This window comes from Myxine glutinosa, chromosome 1, assembly GCF_964187855.1.
Source record: "Myxine glutinosa chromosome 1, kmMyxGlut1.1, whole genome shotgun sequence".
Taxonomy (NCBI): Eukaryota; Metazoa; Chordata; class Myxini; order Myxiniformes; family Myxinidae; genus Myxine; species Myxine glutinosa.
The window spans coordinates 218,045,603-218,064,005 of NC_136261.1; the positions used below are offsets into that span (position 1 = coordinate 218,045,603).

Below are 18,403 nucleotides of genomic sequence, written 5' to 3' on the forward strand. Positions count from 1 at the left end.
TCAGACATATATATATGGTGGCGGCCATCTTGGATTTTGATGTGGCGACCCAATTTTCAATAGCGTTCTTCCTTATGCCGAGATACACCCACACACCAGATTAGAAGTTAAACATTAATGCTAATTATCCCTATGCACGTCCCACCCCTCTCCCTCACCTTCACCTTCACCCTTCCCCCCTCCCCAAAAAAGCTCTTATCGATCATCCTCATTCTCTATCAATGCTCTGCAGGAATTGAAGTCTTCTACCATCACAACACAAATCATATGATGATATCTCCGAATGTTTGTTGGTGTTCTGTGGCTACTCCTCATCGGTTGTCCTGGGTCAAGTGTTGGATGACCATCTATTATAGCACAATACTCTCAGCTACTTAACAAAGTGCGTTGCCAAACCAGTTTTATTTCTTGCAAAGCTGCTACTGTTACCTGGTATTTGTCCACCAGTTTTTCTACGACTAGATATATTCGAAGATTCTCAACTCAACTCGATCCAGTGCCCTGTCAGGCAACCTCAACGATTAATTGTACTGGAAGCCTTTGCTTCGTTGTATATATGCAAATTGTAATTGTGCTCAGGAGACTTTCGAGCTCTCCATAGGCGAGCATGCAAGGGATGAGCCAAGTGGTGCCATGCACTTGTACCCATACTTGTCCTTATCTGCAACGTCATAAACCTAGTAGCCAATCAGTATCAAACACCTTGGTACACCCAGTCACCATTGTGAGGATAGCTTGAACTTATGACGAGACTTCGATATATGCACAAACATGCCCAAAATTGCAATAAAAAAATCAAATATTAATGAAAAAAAATACAATTGTTTAATGAAAAATAATAATAATAACTTGCATCAAACCAGTAAGGGCAGGAGTGAAAGAAAAAAATCATACCGATTGAATCTTGTATTTGCGCAAGGCAGGAATAAACTGAGCAAGGAATCCAGGAAGACAGATGGTGAAGTATGCAACTTCATGAACCAGGAGAGACCCCCATGTAGCTATCTGCAAAGCAAAATAATAACAATAAAAATCAGTTTTTTACTTTAAACAGTTTTCCCTACAAGAGTCTAGGCTCATCTAACTCATGGAGGACCTAAACGACAAAGGACAGCAGGTTTACATACTACTACAGTACTACAGGGTATCGGTGGGAGAGGGAGGGGGGATTGACGTGCAAACGAAAAGGAAGAATAATAAATGAGTAACAATGGCTTCGACAAAAACAAGACAGGAAAGAATCAGTGCATGTAGGAGAGATCGTGGATTTGCAGGATACTAGGGCATGCCCGTACTATATATCTATCTAAAATTATATCCCCCCCCCTCTATTTACATGGAATGGTTTGGTCCATTCGCAAAGCCAAAGGCAAAGCGAACGGCTTGCGAGTACGGTGACAATCCCCCCCCTCTATTTACATCAAATGGTTTGGTCCATTCGCAACGACCACAGAACCCCCCCCTCTATTTACATGAAATGGTTTGGTCCATTCACAACGCCAAAGCGAACGGCGAACGGCTAAATCGCCATAGCTCGGTAACTACTTGTCCGATTAATTTCAAACCTTGAAAAGGCACATCCTCGGGTCCCCAGCAATATACCTGGCAAGTTTAAAGTATATCGGACCCGTGGTTGTCGAGAAACAGCGGTCACAGACAAACATACAAACATACAAACAAACATACACACAGAGATTAGTGGAATTATAGATAGATAATGATTGGTAGGAAATTTGAACAACTGAAGTGAAGAGGGGAGAAAACACACGGAGATGATTCCACATTTGGGAGAATAATGGAATGAAGAAAGTTCAGGCAGTGAGTAAGCTGCCAGAACGGTGAGAGGGTTTCTTGTGGAACACGTGTGACCTGGGATGGGTAGGAGAAGTCAGAGGGACGAGAGAGCAGGCAGAGCAAGGCCAGATAAAAGCTGGTATAAAATAGAGCCCACCAATCTACACCTGTGGAAATGTCTATGGATATTCACATCCTATCTTAAGATACCAATGATGTGGAAGGCACTGTTCTGACCACCTCAAGGAGCACCAGCTCAGAGTGGGGAACATACTCCATTGTGAACTCTGTGCAACTCAAGAATGCCTCAGCTATAAGGAAAACGCCCATATAGTGTATAGCGTATCATCGACGCCAGTTTTGAGGTATGATTCTCCCACGAAAGGTTATGGTACAAAGTGAGGCCAAGGAGTTTGAGGGAGAGCACCTCTTCCAGGGAATGTCCAGAGAAGATTGATAGTTCAATTGCGATCCTTGTAAAAAGACAAGCAGTTGCAGGAGAAGTACATGGAGAAGAGGAAGAAGTTGTTTATTGGGTTTGTTGATCTAGAGAAAGCATTCAATAGGGTTCCACGCGAAGTAGTGACATGGGCATTGAGGAAGTTAGGAGTGGAGGAATGGTTGATCAGAGTAGTGATGGCAATGTACGAGAGAGCACGCACAGCTGTAAGGATGAAGGACAGGAACAGTGGTGAGTTTGAGGTGAATGTGGGAATGCATCAGGGGTCGGTACTAAGTCAACTACTATTTGTAGCTGTGAGGGATGTGCTGGCTCAGAACGTAAAGGAGCGTTTACCGTGGGAGTTGTTGTATGCAGATGATCTGGTGTTGATTGGGAAGTGTATGGATGGACTGAAGGAGAAGATTAACAAGTGGAAGGAATGTATGGAGGCAAAAGGTCTGAAGGTGAATATCGGAAAGACGAAGGTGATGGCAAGTGGTAAAGCATGTGGTGAGGTGGAAAGAACTGGGAAGTGGCCATGTGCTGTGTGCAGGAAGGGTGTCGGAGTGAACTCCATTCAATGTACAATGTGCGCTGAGTGGGTTCATCAAAAATGTAGTGGTTTGAGAGGGTCATTAACCAGTGTGGCAGCTACATTTAAGTGTAAGGTGTGCACAGAGGGAGCTGCAGATGGAGGAAATGTTGAGTTGGATCTTGGAGATGGCATGAAGCTGGAAGCTGTGAAAACATTTTGCTACCGAGGAGACATGCTGAATGGAGAAGGTGGATCAGACTCGGCAACGGTTGCGAGAGGGAGATGTGCATGGAAGAAGTTTCGGGAACTGAGTGGTGTGCTGACGAGGAGGGGAGTGTCGTTGAAGATGAAGGGAAAGGTGAATGCTGCATATGTGAGAAGTGTTATGATTTATGGGAGCGAGACATGGGTAATGAACGTAGAGAAGCAACGAAGGCTGGAAAGGGTGGAAATGCGAATGGTTCGGTGGATGTGTGGAGTATCGTTGAGAGAGAGAGGAACACAAATGATGAATTGCGAAAGATGATGGGAATAGAGACTGTGATTGATGCTGTGAAGAGAAACAGGTTGAGATGGGTTGGTCATGTGTTGAGGAAGGATGAAAGTGACTGGTTGAGGAGAATGATGGAAATGAATGTAGAAGGAAGTAGAGGACGGCGAAGACCGAGAAAGACTTGGCTAAAGGTGGTGGAAGAAGAAATGCGGGCAAGGGGGTTAACAAGGGGAGATGCAGAAAATAGGGCAAAATGGAGAAGATTGTCATGGAGAAGGTAAGAATGGAGAAGGTAAGGCTAACCCCCACTCTAGCAGGGAAAATGGCCTTTAAATGCCTGTTGTTGTTGTTGTTGATGTAGTAAAAAGACAGTTTGAGAGCTTGTGATTTGCCAGCATTGAATGTCATGTTCCAAGTAGCTGACTAGCGACTTACCTCGTCCGGGTCTGATGAAAGGGATTCAGCAGCGGCCGGCCTTTTGCAACCTGTTCTCCCCATCTTTCAATTCAGAAACCTTCTTCCATGCTTATCACTTGTTGGTACATCTTACTATAATTCACCAAATGTCCGTCCCTCTGTCTGTCCGTCTGTATATCTGTCCGTCCGTCCGTCCATTTGAAGGTACCGCAAAATCGGCTGAACCGATCGCAACGATATTTTGGGTGGGTAATCCTGGGATCTCCAGGAGTAAAATAGGCTATTTAGTTTTTCCAATTTCAGCTTTGGTCTCTGGCATTCTCAGGTTTGGACTCCCGTATAACATTCGCGTTCGCATAACGTTCATTGTGACGATGTTTCCATTGTGACGATGTTGTTTTCCCGGGTGCCGCACAAACGGCTGCACTGATCGCTGCACAGCTGCACCGATCGAACTCGGTGACCTCGGACAAAGACCTTTTATAAGGACACGGGTTGAATCCCTGTTTGAGAGAATTCCAACCCCCTCCCCACCATCATGGCCGTCTCTCCAACTCACAACCCCACGAGATATGCGGAAAGGACGACCCAAAACCAATTATCTTCTTTTCGATTCGTATATAAACATCATTAAAAGTAAATAATGACCTCGGCGAAAGTTCAAACGTAGGACAGTTTATATAGGCCACGGGTAGTTCATAAGGACACGGATATCCACGGATAGTTTATAAGGACACAGGTTGAATCTCTACATGAGAGAATTCCACATAGCTATTTGGGCGGTGTATATGCTAACAGATCGCTGTCTCCATCGATCTTGCCAAGGCCGTAACAGCTATCGGCTCAAAATCCTTTGAACTGTTGATTTGGTAGCTTTTACAATGAAGGAAACATTAACAACGTTGTTAAAAGTTTATTTTGTGATTAATTTGTGATTGGAGATATGTTGTTTGGAATGAAAAAAGAGACATCGAGTTCAAGTGAATGACGACATGCCGTGATGGTTTCTACTTTCTGAACGAGAACTTCGCGGATCGCCATATGCAGATTCGCCACGGACCCACGATCGATGTTTCTATACGTGAACGTACCCGTTTGTTTGTGAACGGGTACGTTTTTCATGGAGGTCCTTCAAGAACTTGCTGTCCATGTCTGATGTGCGATTGAAGGTGCTACAGGAATGTGGAATTTATTGGTTTCATGCTTTAGCATTCGCCGTATCTGCATTGCCTGTTTGCTTGTGGCCTCCCACCCGTGCATGGCACGGGTATCTCACTAGGAATCATTCCGTTGGATTCTAGCAGCCGCCAACCCGAACGATACATAGCAGGGTCTTACAGCCGCCATATTGGTGCTCACCGTCACTGCGATGCGAAGTTGTATCGCCATTATATATGACGGTACCCGCCCTAAGGGCGGGGCTTCAATTTGGAGGCGCGATTTATATAAACATCCCTTGAATATCACACGCAACTCATCAAAATCTAAACAGTATTTTTAGAAGTATATCTTACTAATATGAATATGAATCGTTTAAAATACAAAAGGCCTTCAATTTCTGATATTTTACCTTTTCAATTGGGCCTCCCAATTGAAGCCCCGCCCGTAGTGTGGGTACCGTTGCTAGTTTGTCTGAATTCAGACTTCTTCATAAGTGGTTTTATACCCTATTAGACTAATGGTGTTCTCGGGCTACACAACATTTATCCTTGCTACCCATTCCTCTCATCATTTTTTTTTTGTCCTCTGTCTTGTTTCTTCTTTGTGTATGTACTTTTCTTTCTCCCATTACCTCTTTAAAATTGTGGCTAAAATGAAAACAGGTCAAAATTCAAACTCCAATGTTTAGAATGGCAAATCGCCCAGTGTTCATTATCACAGGACCTGAAAACAACAATGAAACCTGCATGTGCTTCATCGAGTCGAGAAAGGACCGGCAGGAAAGCCTAGAGGTATGCACACTCGCCTCTCAGCTTTCTAGCCTGGGTTCAAATCTCGACCCAGGTATGAACTATCATCCTGGTGTTTCACAGGTAGAACTAAGCATCAATGTTTATGCATCTCATCGGCCAGCATTATTTGGTGAATGTTAAAGATCCCATGGTGCCCTTCGGGCAAAATAAGTGAGCCATCACCAGCACTCTGGATAAATTCCATTGGGGGGCGGGGGGGAGGTTGGGGAGGTTGGCACTGCATTAGCAGCAAAGATGTGTGTCCAACAAATGATGCTACCCGCAGCGTGTGAAAGATGATGATTAGTAGAGAAAAAAAAGTGAGTTAAGCAAAGAGCCTTAACTCCCCTGAGGAGCCGCTGCTAGATGGATCTCCAAAGAGTACTAGATGTATATTCACAGTACATTTTGTAACAAAGAGAAAATAAGGAAAGTTCAGCGTTAAACCAAAGAATGGCTTAGGCACTTAAGGTTAAAACTAGCACTGACTATAGTCATTAGTGACTTCGGAAGCATGCCCAATTGGTTGAAGAGAAATCAAGATCCCCAGGCCAAGATCAACAATAATATTATAATTAATTATCGGTCTAAGAAGACTGTTTATTGTGCAGCCTGCTTTCACCTGGAAATGCGAGTAACGATTGAGCATGGCACTCCAGGCCAATCTTGCTGGCTCCTGCAGGGGATTGGAAGGCAGGTGGTCAAGCATTGCCATTCCATCAGCCCAATGTGAAATATTATTCATGTCTGTAAAGAAATAAAATAAAAGGGCAAGGGGTGGTTGAAGAGGCCATCAATTTATCCTGGCGATATTGGACTTAAATTCTGTCATTGGTCATTCGAGTGCATGTAATTAATGAACACGTAACAAAACCAAGATTTGAATCAAGGGTGGCACGACAAGTGGTATGTGAGCGCAACTGCAAATACAGAAATATTCCCTCTGATAAAGGGTTGTCCTTCTTTGTGCAAGGTTCATTCTTGCATAACTTGATGGAATGTCAACACACTGATGTCAAGAATAAACTTTACAGAAGAAAGATATGTTCTTATATTTTATGGCGTAGTCCATAGGGCCAAGCCATCTAGAACAGTGTTTGTCCGTCTGTACGTACGTATGTATGTATGTATGTATGTATGTATGTATGTATGTATGTATGTATGTATGTATGTATGTATGTATGGTTACGGAGTCCTCAATGATCTGGTCTCGGTAACCTCCGAACCCCGAGAGGAGCCCCGGCAGAAAAATATGTTACCCTGTGTTGAAAATCAATAGTGAAACCACACCAATGATAATTACAAATGAACAAAATTGTATTAGAAATCACACACAGGACTAACGGTACAACAAATGGCAAGCAAAGGAATTAGTGGTAAGCCAAGGCAATTTCAAGTGCACTCTATATATATATCTTATTGCTTATGATGGTAACTCATTGCTCCCAGTGAAGGAAAAAGGACACTCCTCAATGTCTCTGTAACCTTTTCCAAGGCGAAGGTGATTTGCTCCAGCTAGTGTCAGAGCGAGGTCGAATCGAGACCCGCCCTCCGTGGATGCTGACGAGGCGTAGGCGTAACGTAGAAAAAAACGTAGCAGGTCACGTGGTCCGAAACCAGAGACAAACTCGATGTGCACGTTCACAGTTCAATCAGCGAACCACAGCGTACTCTTCAAACGCAGCGTTTGCGCACACACATCCCCGACAGACGACAGGATGCAGAGAAAAGCAGACGCTTAGCAAGAACCTTTTCGGTGAGCGAAGCGTGAGGTTCAAAATGGCCAACGGCTCGTACTTGAGTCGATGCGACTAGGCGAGGATTCGTCTCGAATCTCAGCGCCCAAAACCTGACTATGCAGATTTCACACTCCCAGCGATAACTCCTACCGCAGGATGTCCTTTCAGGGAATTCAAAATTCCTTCGCGTCCTTCGTTAGACAACGCTTGTTACAGAGCTCGACGTCACGCGTCTTGTCCAAATTTCCTCGCCACGCCGCTTCTTCCTCTTCACCTCCTTGTCTTCCGGTTCAGTTTCCTGTATCATTTTAAGTTAACCTTTTTAACTTTAGATGGCTGTTCCTGAATAATAAACCTTTTGAGAATAATAATAGTACATAGAATCAGAAATCTTTCAAGTGGAGGAAAACCCCAAACGGAAGTGACGAATCCGTAACAGTATGTAACCTCAAACGTATACCAATCAGAGCTGAGGATCTGGTCACATGACAGGGAGATGTGATTACGTCTGATGTCATTACGGCGGTGTGACAGCCGACTCTCCACACACCGCTATTTTGATTTATGTGCCGTTCATCCCGAACATATAGTCAAACCTGTCATATATCACAATCGCTATGCTCTACCTCTACGTTATTTCATTCAGTGTGAAACACAAACAAACCGATTGTTAAAATGATCATCAAATATCGAAAGCATCAGCGTTACGGCTCTTCCAACAATTCGGTACGTGTAGGCTTTATGCCTCACCTTTGGACCGCTTCGGACAAAGTAAGCCCAGATTTCTTAATGCGGTCGTGTATCATTTCAGTAGTATCATTTTCGTAATAATAATAATAATAATAATAATAATATAGTTAATATATAAACCATAACACTTTAATCCCAATGTCGTGAATAGAAAGTTAATAGATTGAAGTGGTGTATGGTTCATGACCAATGATCTAAGCGGTGTTAGGCACCAACATTAATAATCACAGAAGTAAGGAATTAATCTTGGTTTTTTTCTTATTATAGTAATATCATTTTCGAAATAACGATAACGTAACGTTAATATTATAGTAAATCTAATCATAACACTAATCCCTCTGTAGTGACTGCAAATGTACTGGAAGTTAAAATATATCATCTTCTACATATTAAAGTAGCGGTAGTTTTGTGTCCGTAATGTCATTACGACGGCTGAGTCCACCGACCGACATTTTAATTTACTAGTAGGCCTACACCCGTTCACTAGGGTAGCTGCAGGAAGGGTCATTCCTCTTTGGGGTACATAGATTACAGTCTATCTATGGTTGGGTCTCAAGAACATTGGGTGTGTGTTCATTTACCAAGTTTCTTGTGGAGAGATCGTCAAGTAGTTTAAGCATTCGAGCAAGCACTCCATTCAAAACCGTTAAGGAACAGCTGGCTTGGCAAGTGCTAGCTAGCTGCTTAGTAAATGAGCACACTTCCAACTCTTATGGGGTATATAGATTACAGTAGATCTTCACTCAGTTCTGTAAGTTAAACTTACCTCATGGATGTCGGGATTCCTCCAAATTTCTTTGCTTAATGTCATAAACAGCATTAGCAACTGTTTAAAAAGCTAATCATATGTGTTTGTGGTTTATAATATTTTACAAGCCCGGCTACACCGCTGTTAGACTTTGTCTTGTTTTAACACGATGAACAGACCTTTCAATCAAAATAATCTCATTAGTTGCATGCAACGTGCTATGGTTTGGATTGTAAGATTTTGCACAGTTGGTATAACCCCTTTCCAGTGCCAAGGAGGTCCAACCATATTCAGCAAAATAATCAGAGATTGTAACGCAACGTCAATAATACAAGGAGGTGGTTGGGGGGACGGGGGTGGGGGGAGGATTGGGGTAGTGTGCGTATATATATATATATATATATATATATATATATATATATATATATATATATATATATATTGTTACGGATCTCGGTTTCGGCACTCCCCTTACCGAGGGGGGTTTAATCCCCTCGTCTTTTAAGCTGGCCGTCCGAGTCCTGGAACTATCTTGCCACTTCCGGTCAGCGCTGAATAGGGTAGTAGGCCAATTATTCCTATGACCTAAGTACCAGCGCCTTCCGGGAAGCGAGGAAATGAGCCCCGCCAGAGCCGCGACTGTAATGGACACGCCGAGCGAAGCGAGCCACGACTCAGGCCGTTAACAAAAGACTAAACCCGATTATAAAGCGTTGGCCAAATCGTGCCACAGGTATTCAATCGAAAGAAAAGCCTAAGTGATCGGGGAAGAATGAAACCAGAAGGGTAAGAAATAAGACATTTATTAATTATTTACAACAAACCAAAGGAAGAGCAACGAAAGTAATATGCAGGATGAAGAAGAAGAAGAAGAAGATAAACAGGGCAGTCTTAAACAGTCTTATATTAAACCCCAGACAACAAAAAGCACAGACAACAGACTTACACGACAAGGGAATAGCAGGCAGGAATCACTGGACGAAGGTTCGGAGGAAAAGCACAGCGAGGAGGTCCGCTTCGCATCCACGCTCCGGGCTGGAAAACGAGCAGCCGGCAGCAGCCCCACGTGTGCGGTTTCAGCGGCGAAAACCCAGCAGGCAGTGCGGTTTATGTTGCCGCTGTCTTGGCGATCCTAGCGCACCGACTCTTGCACCCCAACTATGTACGTGCTCAAAAAGCTGCTCGGTGCTCCTCTCTCGGTTCTTCCTCCTCGGTCCTATCTCATGAACCTCCTCACGCATCTCTCCGAAGCAGTCCCTTGCAGCCCTTTTATTGCTGTCGGCCGTATCAAGCCGCCAGCTCTGAGAACACGCCTACCGGTTGGCTCACCGCGGTGCTGGTTGGCCGGTCAGGGCTGGCTGACTCCACCTCCGATGACGAGTCGACATGCCACGCCCGTGATCCGGCGGCTCCTCCCCCTTCTTCTCCGAGATGGAGCACATGGCAATGGCGTCTTGTGGGGAAAGCAAACCACTCGCACCGCTTTTGCAGGGAACGAAAAGGACCTATCTTATTTGATTAATGCAACGTAGATTCAACTATTGGAAACACAGCCTTACCTGAAACACATAATCATGAAATAACTACGAAGAGGGCCTATGGTTCGCTACGTGTTGTTCATGGACTAACTAGGGGACGACCTTGGACCTTAACAATGAAATGGAGGTATTTACACAAAGAATTATTTACAAAGGGTATATTTACAACAATTTACTAAGTGCAGGGTTCTCAAAACCCCAACACAGCACCCTCATTCCTCCAGGCACGTCCCAGGCCGACAAAACTTTAACTTAATGTGACACTCAGATGAAGTTACCCTCTACTATTAACCTTTCCCTGAGTGCAACAGTTTTAAACACAATTAAGTATGTCCCCCTGCTACGTTGCATCCTACCTAACAGATTCACACCCACAGGATAACCGAATTGCGGAATTATTTTCAAACTATACATTTAGCTGGTGGGGAGCATTATTTACAAAACACTAATTTCTATTTACATGGCAAACCCAGGACCTGTCTTTTTTGGGAAGCAAAAAGGAATCCTGCAGGAGTGAGGAAAAGCATGCACTGCACTGCACCGATACACCACCCTCACATGCCCGGGGATGCAGAATTGATATTGCAATGCATCCCCGAGCATGCAAGCACCAATAAGCACCAATAACAAGCACCATCCAGTGCACAGTCATGCATTCCAATGTCAATAAAATGGTGTCCGACGTCTTCTCCGCTCTGCCGGGCCGATGGTCTTGATGTTGCTCTTTCTTGCTGTTCTTGCTTGCGGCCTATTTGATGGCTAATAAAACAAAAAGCACAAAACGTGTCCGGTTTTTTAAAAATTATGGCCAGCAGGGGCCAACTATGATGGTGCACCTGCATGGCTTAGTGCCACCTCACCAAGGTCCGCAAGCGAAGACTTCTGGCCACAATGGCCGGTCCCAGCAGAGGGGTCAGGCCACAAACGTGTGGTCCATATATGCGGTGCTTGGCCGCAGAAACGTGCGGTCCATAAAGTGGTGCTTAGGCCGCAAGTCGTGCGGTCCATAAAGTGATGCATCGGTCCAGGCAGCGGGAATGCGGGCACACAACTGCGACGCCTGCACACTTTTCCCTCAGTGCCCAAGACCACGGTCCATGGGTGGGGAGGAAGACAAAGCAGAGTTAGCGATGGGTAAGGGCGCAAGAGTACACATTAAAACAAGGCAATGCAGAGTGAGGTGCGCATGGGGAGCGAGCGGAGAAAGCCCGTCCCTATCATACGTCACCCCCCCACCCCCCCTCCCCCCGTCACCTACTTTACCCTTGCCCCTTACCCCGTATTTACAAAATTTACAAATCCGTCTCTACGTCCTGTCTTCCCCATATCTCCCTATACCAAATTCGTCCCCAATCCCTCTTAACCAAATTTGCCACCAATCAATTCATCATCAATCCCTCCTAAGGAGGAAGAGATGGAATACCAGCACAATGTCACCCCCCACGTCATGATGCGTCTTACACTCCAAAACATTTGCACAAAAAGAACCATGGCATGGTGTGGAGCACTGTCATCACCTCTGGTGAGTGGATGTAGATGGTGTGAGGAGATTTCAATTCTATCTACCTTCTAAATGACATTAACACACTTTTACACTACCCGGGGTCTTTCCCTGCCGAACCATTGGCCACTTTACTCTATGCGGTTCTAAAAACCAAACTCCCATTGACCATCTGTGGTGCTCACCAATTTGGGGTCTCACTCCCCCGATTCAACTCCCTGTGCCTTTGCACAATTTCAGGACTGGGTCGTGTGGCGCTCCCAGCAGGTCCGCTCACCTGCACACCTCCACCACTGTAGTTGCCTCCGAGCTTACCTGCTCCTTACCCTAACCTATCTACCTGGGGAAGGCCCTCTGGCGCTCTCCCCACTCGGTGCCCTCTCTGGCACTGGGCTACCCGGGTCCGTCCTCCGGATCCTCGGGCCCCACTGAACAACTCTACCGGCTCCCAGAGCCCACCTGGCCGACATCCTCACAGTGGCGGGGTGCCCATTCAATTACACTTACTAACAGGCCACACGCCCAGCCATTTCCACTTCACTAATGCACCCATCCAAACACCATTCTACCACACGCACCACAGATGCCAATATCCAACCACAATTTACTTATACCCTCTGCCTAACTCTTAAACTACCCTCCCCGTGTATTCGTGAAGGGGGTCCACCTTTCCCCCATTCACACCTTCGCACCATGCACTTCCACTCCACATTTTCCACCATACTCACTCCACACCATCCATTCCATACTCCATTTACTCAAGACCAGTTATTTCATTCAACCATTCTCCATACACCTGTTCACTTGCACACCTGTTCCATCACACCTGGTGCTCCCTGCACCCTCCTTCCTCCGGGACCATTCACTCCATACAATGCACAATCACACCCTTTCACAATACTCTGCTCAATACGCTCTCTACACACACACACACACATCTCTCAAGAGCAATTCCTCATTTCATAGCCAGCACTACCGTGCACTTTCATACCAATTCCTAATTTCATCACTCTCACCACAAACACAACTGCATCATCGAAACTACCTGGTGCCCTTCTAACTTAGTGCATCCCCAGTCATCCCTTACACTATTGCACATACCACGTCATTAACAACCATCTAACCTCTCTACGTCCCCTCTTTACCTGTACTAGGGCATGCCCGTACTATATATAAGCTAGGACGTGCCCGTACGTGGGTGCCCGTTCCTTGCCAAAAAAAAAAAAAAAAAAAAAAAATTTGTGTAGGGGTGTGTGTGTGTAAACATCCTAGGGCGTGCCCGTACGTGGGTGCAAAAAAACATGCGTGCAAACAACAACAAAAAAAAACTTTGAAACCACGTGGCAGTAACGACCACAGAACCCCCCCCCCCCCTCTATTTACATGAATGGTTTGGTCCATTCGCAACGACCACAGAACCCCCCCCTCTATTTACATGCAATGGTTTGGTCCATTCGCAACGCCAAAGCGAACGGCGAACGGCTAAATCGCCATAGCTCGGTAAGTACTTGTCCGATTAATTTCAAACCTTGAAAAGGCACATCCTCGGGTCCCCAGCAATATACCTGGCAAGTTTAAAGTATATCGGACCCGTGGTTGTCGAGAAACAGCGGTCACAGACAAACAAACAAACGTACAAACAAACAAACACACAGAGATTACTGGAATTATAGATAGATGAAAGTCATTTCTAAATCCCTATCATTTTATCCTAACCCGCCCTCGGCGACCTTCCACTGCCAAACCCCATAATCTATAGCTCATGTGCCCAGGGAACGGAAGGGATGGCAGAGTTACCATCCCTTTACCCATATACCATTCGCCAATCAAAGGCATAAAATTTCAACCAAATTCGCCCATCCAATTTTTCCAATCACATCTGCCAATCAATTTACCCATCAAATTTTTGCCAATCAAATTTCACTGCTCTATCACCATCACATGTCCACTCACTTGAGCCTCTCGGTGCGTCGTTACATTCTCGAAGCGCGGCTTTGTGATGCATTCGGGTGGTTTGGTCACCTGCAGGTTGGGTCCGTCCGGCATTCGGTTCAGGGGAGGAGGTTTGGTTGGGCCAAGGTTTAAAGCACCATCCCTATGCAGGGCCTTTCGCTCCCATGCGCGGTGGGCCAACCTTGCCCGGGTAGAACGCCGCCACCACAAGGGGGCACCATTCCAATCCCTCCTACCTTCCCTCGAACCGGACCGGTCGCCTTGCCCGGCAAAGCCCAGACTCGACCATGCGGGGCGGGGCCCGGCCCGAATCGTGCACGACGCTCCGAACAGAAGTGACGCTGCACCGATCCCCGTCGGCTCCCGCAATACCCACAGCCCGGCACGGACCGAGAGCTCGCGTCGGTTGAACGTCGGTCTAACCGCTGCTCCGTTTAACATCGATGCTCCGTTTAACGTCGATGCTCCCCGGACATGCTCACACCACGCGTTCCTTTTTACATTCACCAAACCCGGCGGCTCAGCGCCTCTCATGCATTCCACACACTCCGTCCATTCCACCGCCGCACTCCCTGTTACACACCACACCACCTCTCATGATGTGAGCACGGACTTTGCACATTTTCCATCTTTTCCTCCCGCTGTTGCTCTACCAAGTCCGTCTCTCCAATCCCAATTTCCACCATTTCTTTTTCTTTATTCACCTCGACGACCGCTGGCTTTATAGCGGGGTGGCTTGGGGTCAATTTTCAAGATTACCGTTACCGGGCGGACAAAAGCGCCATTTTTGGTGTGAGGCTTCCTTAGGGTATATCAGTTGATTTTAGCCGAGGAGCCCTCTCGAAATATGTACGTAACCATGGTAACACAAACAAATCCAAGATGGCTGCCGTTCATGATAAAATACCAATTTTCTTGGGTTGTAGTTGTTAGAGGAAAGCCAAATTGTATCAAAATATTACTTAAATATCAGAACCATGTCCTCAACATGTTCGGTCACCCTCCTGAAATATTAAAGTAAAACATAAAAATCCAAAATGGCCGCCATTTATGCTGAAATAGCAATTTCCTTGGTTTTTAGCGGTCATACGATGGCTAAATTGTACCAAAGTATGATTATATTATACCAGAATATTTTTATTGAAGCCCTATTTTTAAAAAAGATACACAAATAACCTACCACATATGGACAACATGGTTGTTTATTTCCCGTAGGTCTAAAGATCAAAGAAATCAAACTACATAATATTGACTGCAACATCCAAACTAATTGAATTTAAAAGTGATCTAAACTATTTTTTCTCAAGATAGTGCGTTCTTGAGACAAGGGTTTGAACATGGAAATAATGTGAATGTTTTAATTATGCTTTTATCCTAACCTTAATGTGACCCTTGTGGGTATCCGTAGTTATATACCTAATTTAGAGGGCGACATTGTGACTACAGGCTGTCTTTACTATACTGCTAAGCACATGTATTGGTGGAAAGTTTTCTGGCCTCCTTTGTTAACAATCTACATATTTTATGGTAAGTAAGCAACTTTTCAAGTTATTATCTTTAATTACAGAACTTCAGTGATCAAGTCAGGTTTTTTTTAGCTAAACAGAAGTATGTGTTTATGTACATTTGGTAACAATCAGCATAATTAGACAAGCTTAAACACTCCTATAAATAATGGCCTATGCAAAATAATCAACACAATGTGCACTATATCAGGAATTTAGAAAATTCTGGCTAATTAGATATTTTTATACTGCATTATATAGCACTTATTAACTTTACCCATGATAATGATTAATATGTATAAATCAAATATAATAAAAAGCAACTGTTAAGCAATGCTGTTGCCCAGGCCATTTTTAAAACTACGGAAGACATTATAGGACATCATTAGTGAAAACAGCAGCCCGAGCAGCCTGAGCCACCTTCAACCTATGACTGCATTGTACTGGATGGTGCTGTCATTGTGCACTGTCTGCCGACTACTGCAGTCAGCACGTTCATTGAGTATGCAGACAAGGTGTTCATCCCCTACCTGGTGAAGCAGCTACAGAATGCCACAAGGTTGGATGTTGTGTGGGACACACATTCCAGACAGTTTGAAGGAATCAACCTGGGAAAAGAGAGGAAAGGGTGTGCGCAGAAAAGTGTCCGGCCAAACCAAGCTTCCAGGCAATTGGATAGACTTCCTCCGTGATCCAAAAAACAAACAGGAGCTATTTGCCTTTCTGACGTCCAAGGTTGCCGAGTTTACCTTTCCATCAGGCAAATCCGTGTACATCACATCAGGTGAATCTGTAGTATCCACAGGCACCATCAACGCCATGCTGAACTGCAACCATGAGGAAGCAGATACGAGGGTCATAGTGCACATCGTGCATGCACTAGAGCAAGATATGAAGACTATTAAAGTGCGCACTGTTGACACAGACGTTGTAGTCATACTTATTGGTACATTTTATGATCTCATGGTCACTCAGCCATTGGTAGACATCTGGGTTGCCTTTGGAATGGGTAAGAATTACAGATTTTACAGTATCAATGCCATATGTGACAGACTTGGGGAAACAAGATCACAAGCTCTACCAGTATTTCATGCCCTTTCTGGATGTGATACCACATCAGCCTTCCAAGGTAAGGGCAAGAAGTCAGCCTGGCAGGCTTGGCAAGCCTATGAAGACATCACAGAAACATTTGTGTATCTGGCTCGTCACCCCTTTGAGCTTCTTTATACAGACGCTGATCACTTCCAGAAGATCGAGAGACTAATCATCATCTTGTATGATAGAACAAGTCCCTTGAGCTCCGTCAATGAAGCAAGACAGGAACTCTTCTGCCAGAAGAATCGATCAATGGACAGAATACCACCCACACAGGATGCTCTTCTTCAACATGCCCGGCGGGCATTGTACCAAGCCGGAATCTGGACAACCAGCACACAGACACAGCAAGTGGTTCCTTCTCCACAGACATTTGCATGGACCAAGGTGTCAGATGTATGGGTACCAGTTTGGATATCAATGCCAGAGGTTTCCAGAGCATGCAGAGAACTAATCAAATGTGGTTGCAAAGGAGACTGTACCACATGCAAATGTGGCAATGCCAATCTTGTCTGCTCAAAACGTTGTGTTTGCCCATGTATTAAATAGACAAGTAAATAAGAACATTGCAGATGTCTAGATTACTGAGAAAGTAAGGATTTGCACATTGCACACTGAACATTATAATATACTTTTGTTCAACAGAAATCCCCCATGCTCACTACTGAATGACCAAAGTACTTGTACACTCAATTTTTTAAAATTATTTTCTTTAAAAGTTGATGACTGAGGTCAATTATATCATGTAGTGGTTATAAGTTTCATGATTGTGTGGCTACAAATTCCCCTCATCCCAAGTGGGACTGGGAGGTTTTTTTTAGACCAGGAGTATTGTAATATATAAAGCTATATCAATATGCAGTACCAGAGACTTTTGGGGGCATCCTCATTTTTTCAAAAACAAATGACATACTTTGCTTACATGTACCTCCAAGTCGGCTTTTTTTTGTTTCAGTGTTTTGTTTTGATTAATGTGCAGCCTAAATCAGGTGTACATATGTACTTAATAGTCTAGTCCAAGCTGGATCCGACCAGAAAGGATAACCATTAGGAGTGCAAAATATTGAGCCCAAGAATTGGGCGTGTCGCTTATTGGATGTCACGCCTACCATTACAATCAGTATCCACTATAAACCAATGAGAGGTTTAGATTAAGTCTTAATCTAAACCTCTCATTGGTTTATAGTGGATACTGATTGTAATGGTAGGCGTGACATCCAATAAGCGACACGCCCAATTCTTGGGCTCGATATTTTGCACTCCTAATGATAATGTTGTATTTCCAGGGTACAATGTTTACAGCTTATCATTCGCAATAATTGATGACCTGGAGTTATAAGCAATGTATTCAAGCCAAAAGCTTTCCCCCCCCCCCCTAACATTGAGGGTGCTCTTCACATGAAATCACTGAATGTCCCTTTAAATTTACTGGTGATATTGTAATATCAAAATACACATTCAGTGTCCTAAAAATTTATATTTTGATACCAATTTTTGCTATCCATGACTTATATAACCCGGGAAATGTGTTTTTAATTACTGGATGGCGGCCATTTTGGATTTTTTGGTTTTACACGAATACGCGTAAAAATTCGCGAGGGCTCCTCGGCTAATATTGATTAATAGGTCATTAGGAGTGTTCATGCCAAATTTGGTGATTTTGTCCACCGTGTAACGGTAATTTTGCTAAGCCACCCTACTATTATTAAAATTCTCTCTTCTACCTCAGCGGTCGCCGGCTTCCCCATACCCCGGGTCGCAATTTCTACCCCGGTCCAGTTACCTGCGCTCTGCTCCGCCTCGCTCAACCCGCGCTTCTCAAACCGTGTTACCTCATCACATACCCCCACGACCTCTTCGCTCAACCTGCGGTTCACCTCCCTCTCGGCTTCCCTTTCCTCATATGTGGCCTTGTCCCTCGCTAACCCCTCATTTCCTTCC

At 44.7% G+C, this 18,403-nt stretch overlaps 1 protein-coding gene across 6 annotated transcripts in view; it reads right to left on the bottom strand.

Moving 5' to 3' along the window:
- The window catches only part of MSMO1 (methylsterol monooxygenase 1), a 53,597-nt gene that overhangs the window by 12,247 nt on the left and 22,947 nt on the right, over positions 1–18,403 (bottom strand). For 3 of the 6 annotated variants that reach the window (XR_013624371.1, XR_013624372.1, XM_068126827.2), the window contains exons 2-3: positions 6,256–6,380; positions 895–1,005 (exon numbers count right to left, since the gene is read on the bottom strand). Coding sequence is in view for 4 of the 6 variants with exons in the window: in XM_068126827.2 (XP_067982928.1) it covers positions 895–1,005; positions 6,256–6,378 (234 nt within the window). In the remaining 2 variants the exon portion in view is untranslated. Of the gene's footprint in view, positions 1–894; positions 1,006–6,255; positions 6,381–11,268; positions 11,556–18,403 lie in introns of those variants that run through there. The other 3 variants (XM_078783638.1, XM_078783641.1, XM_068126816.2) reach the window with 2 other exon arrangements.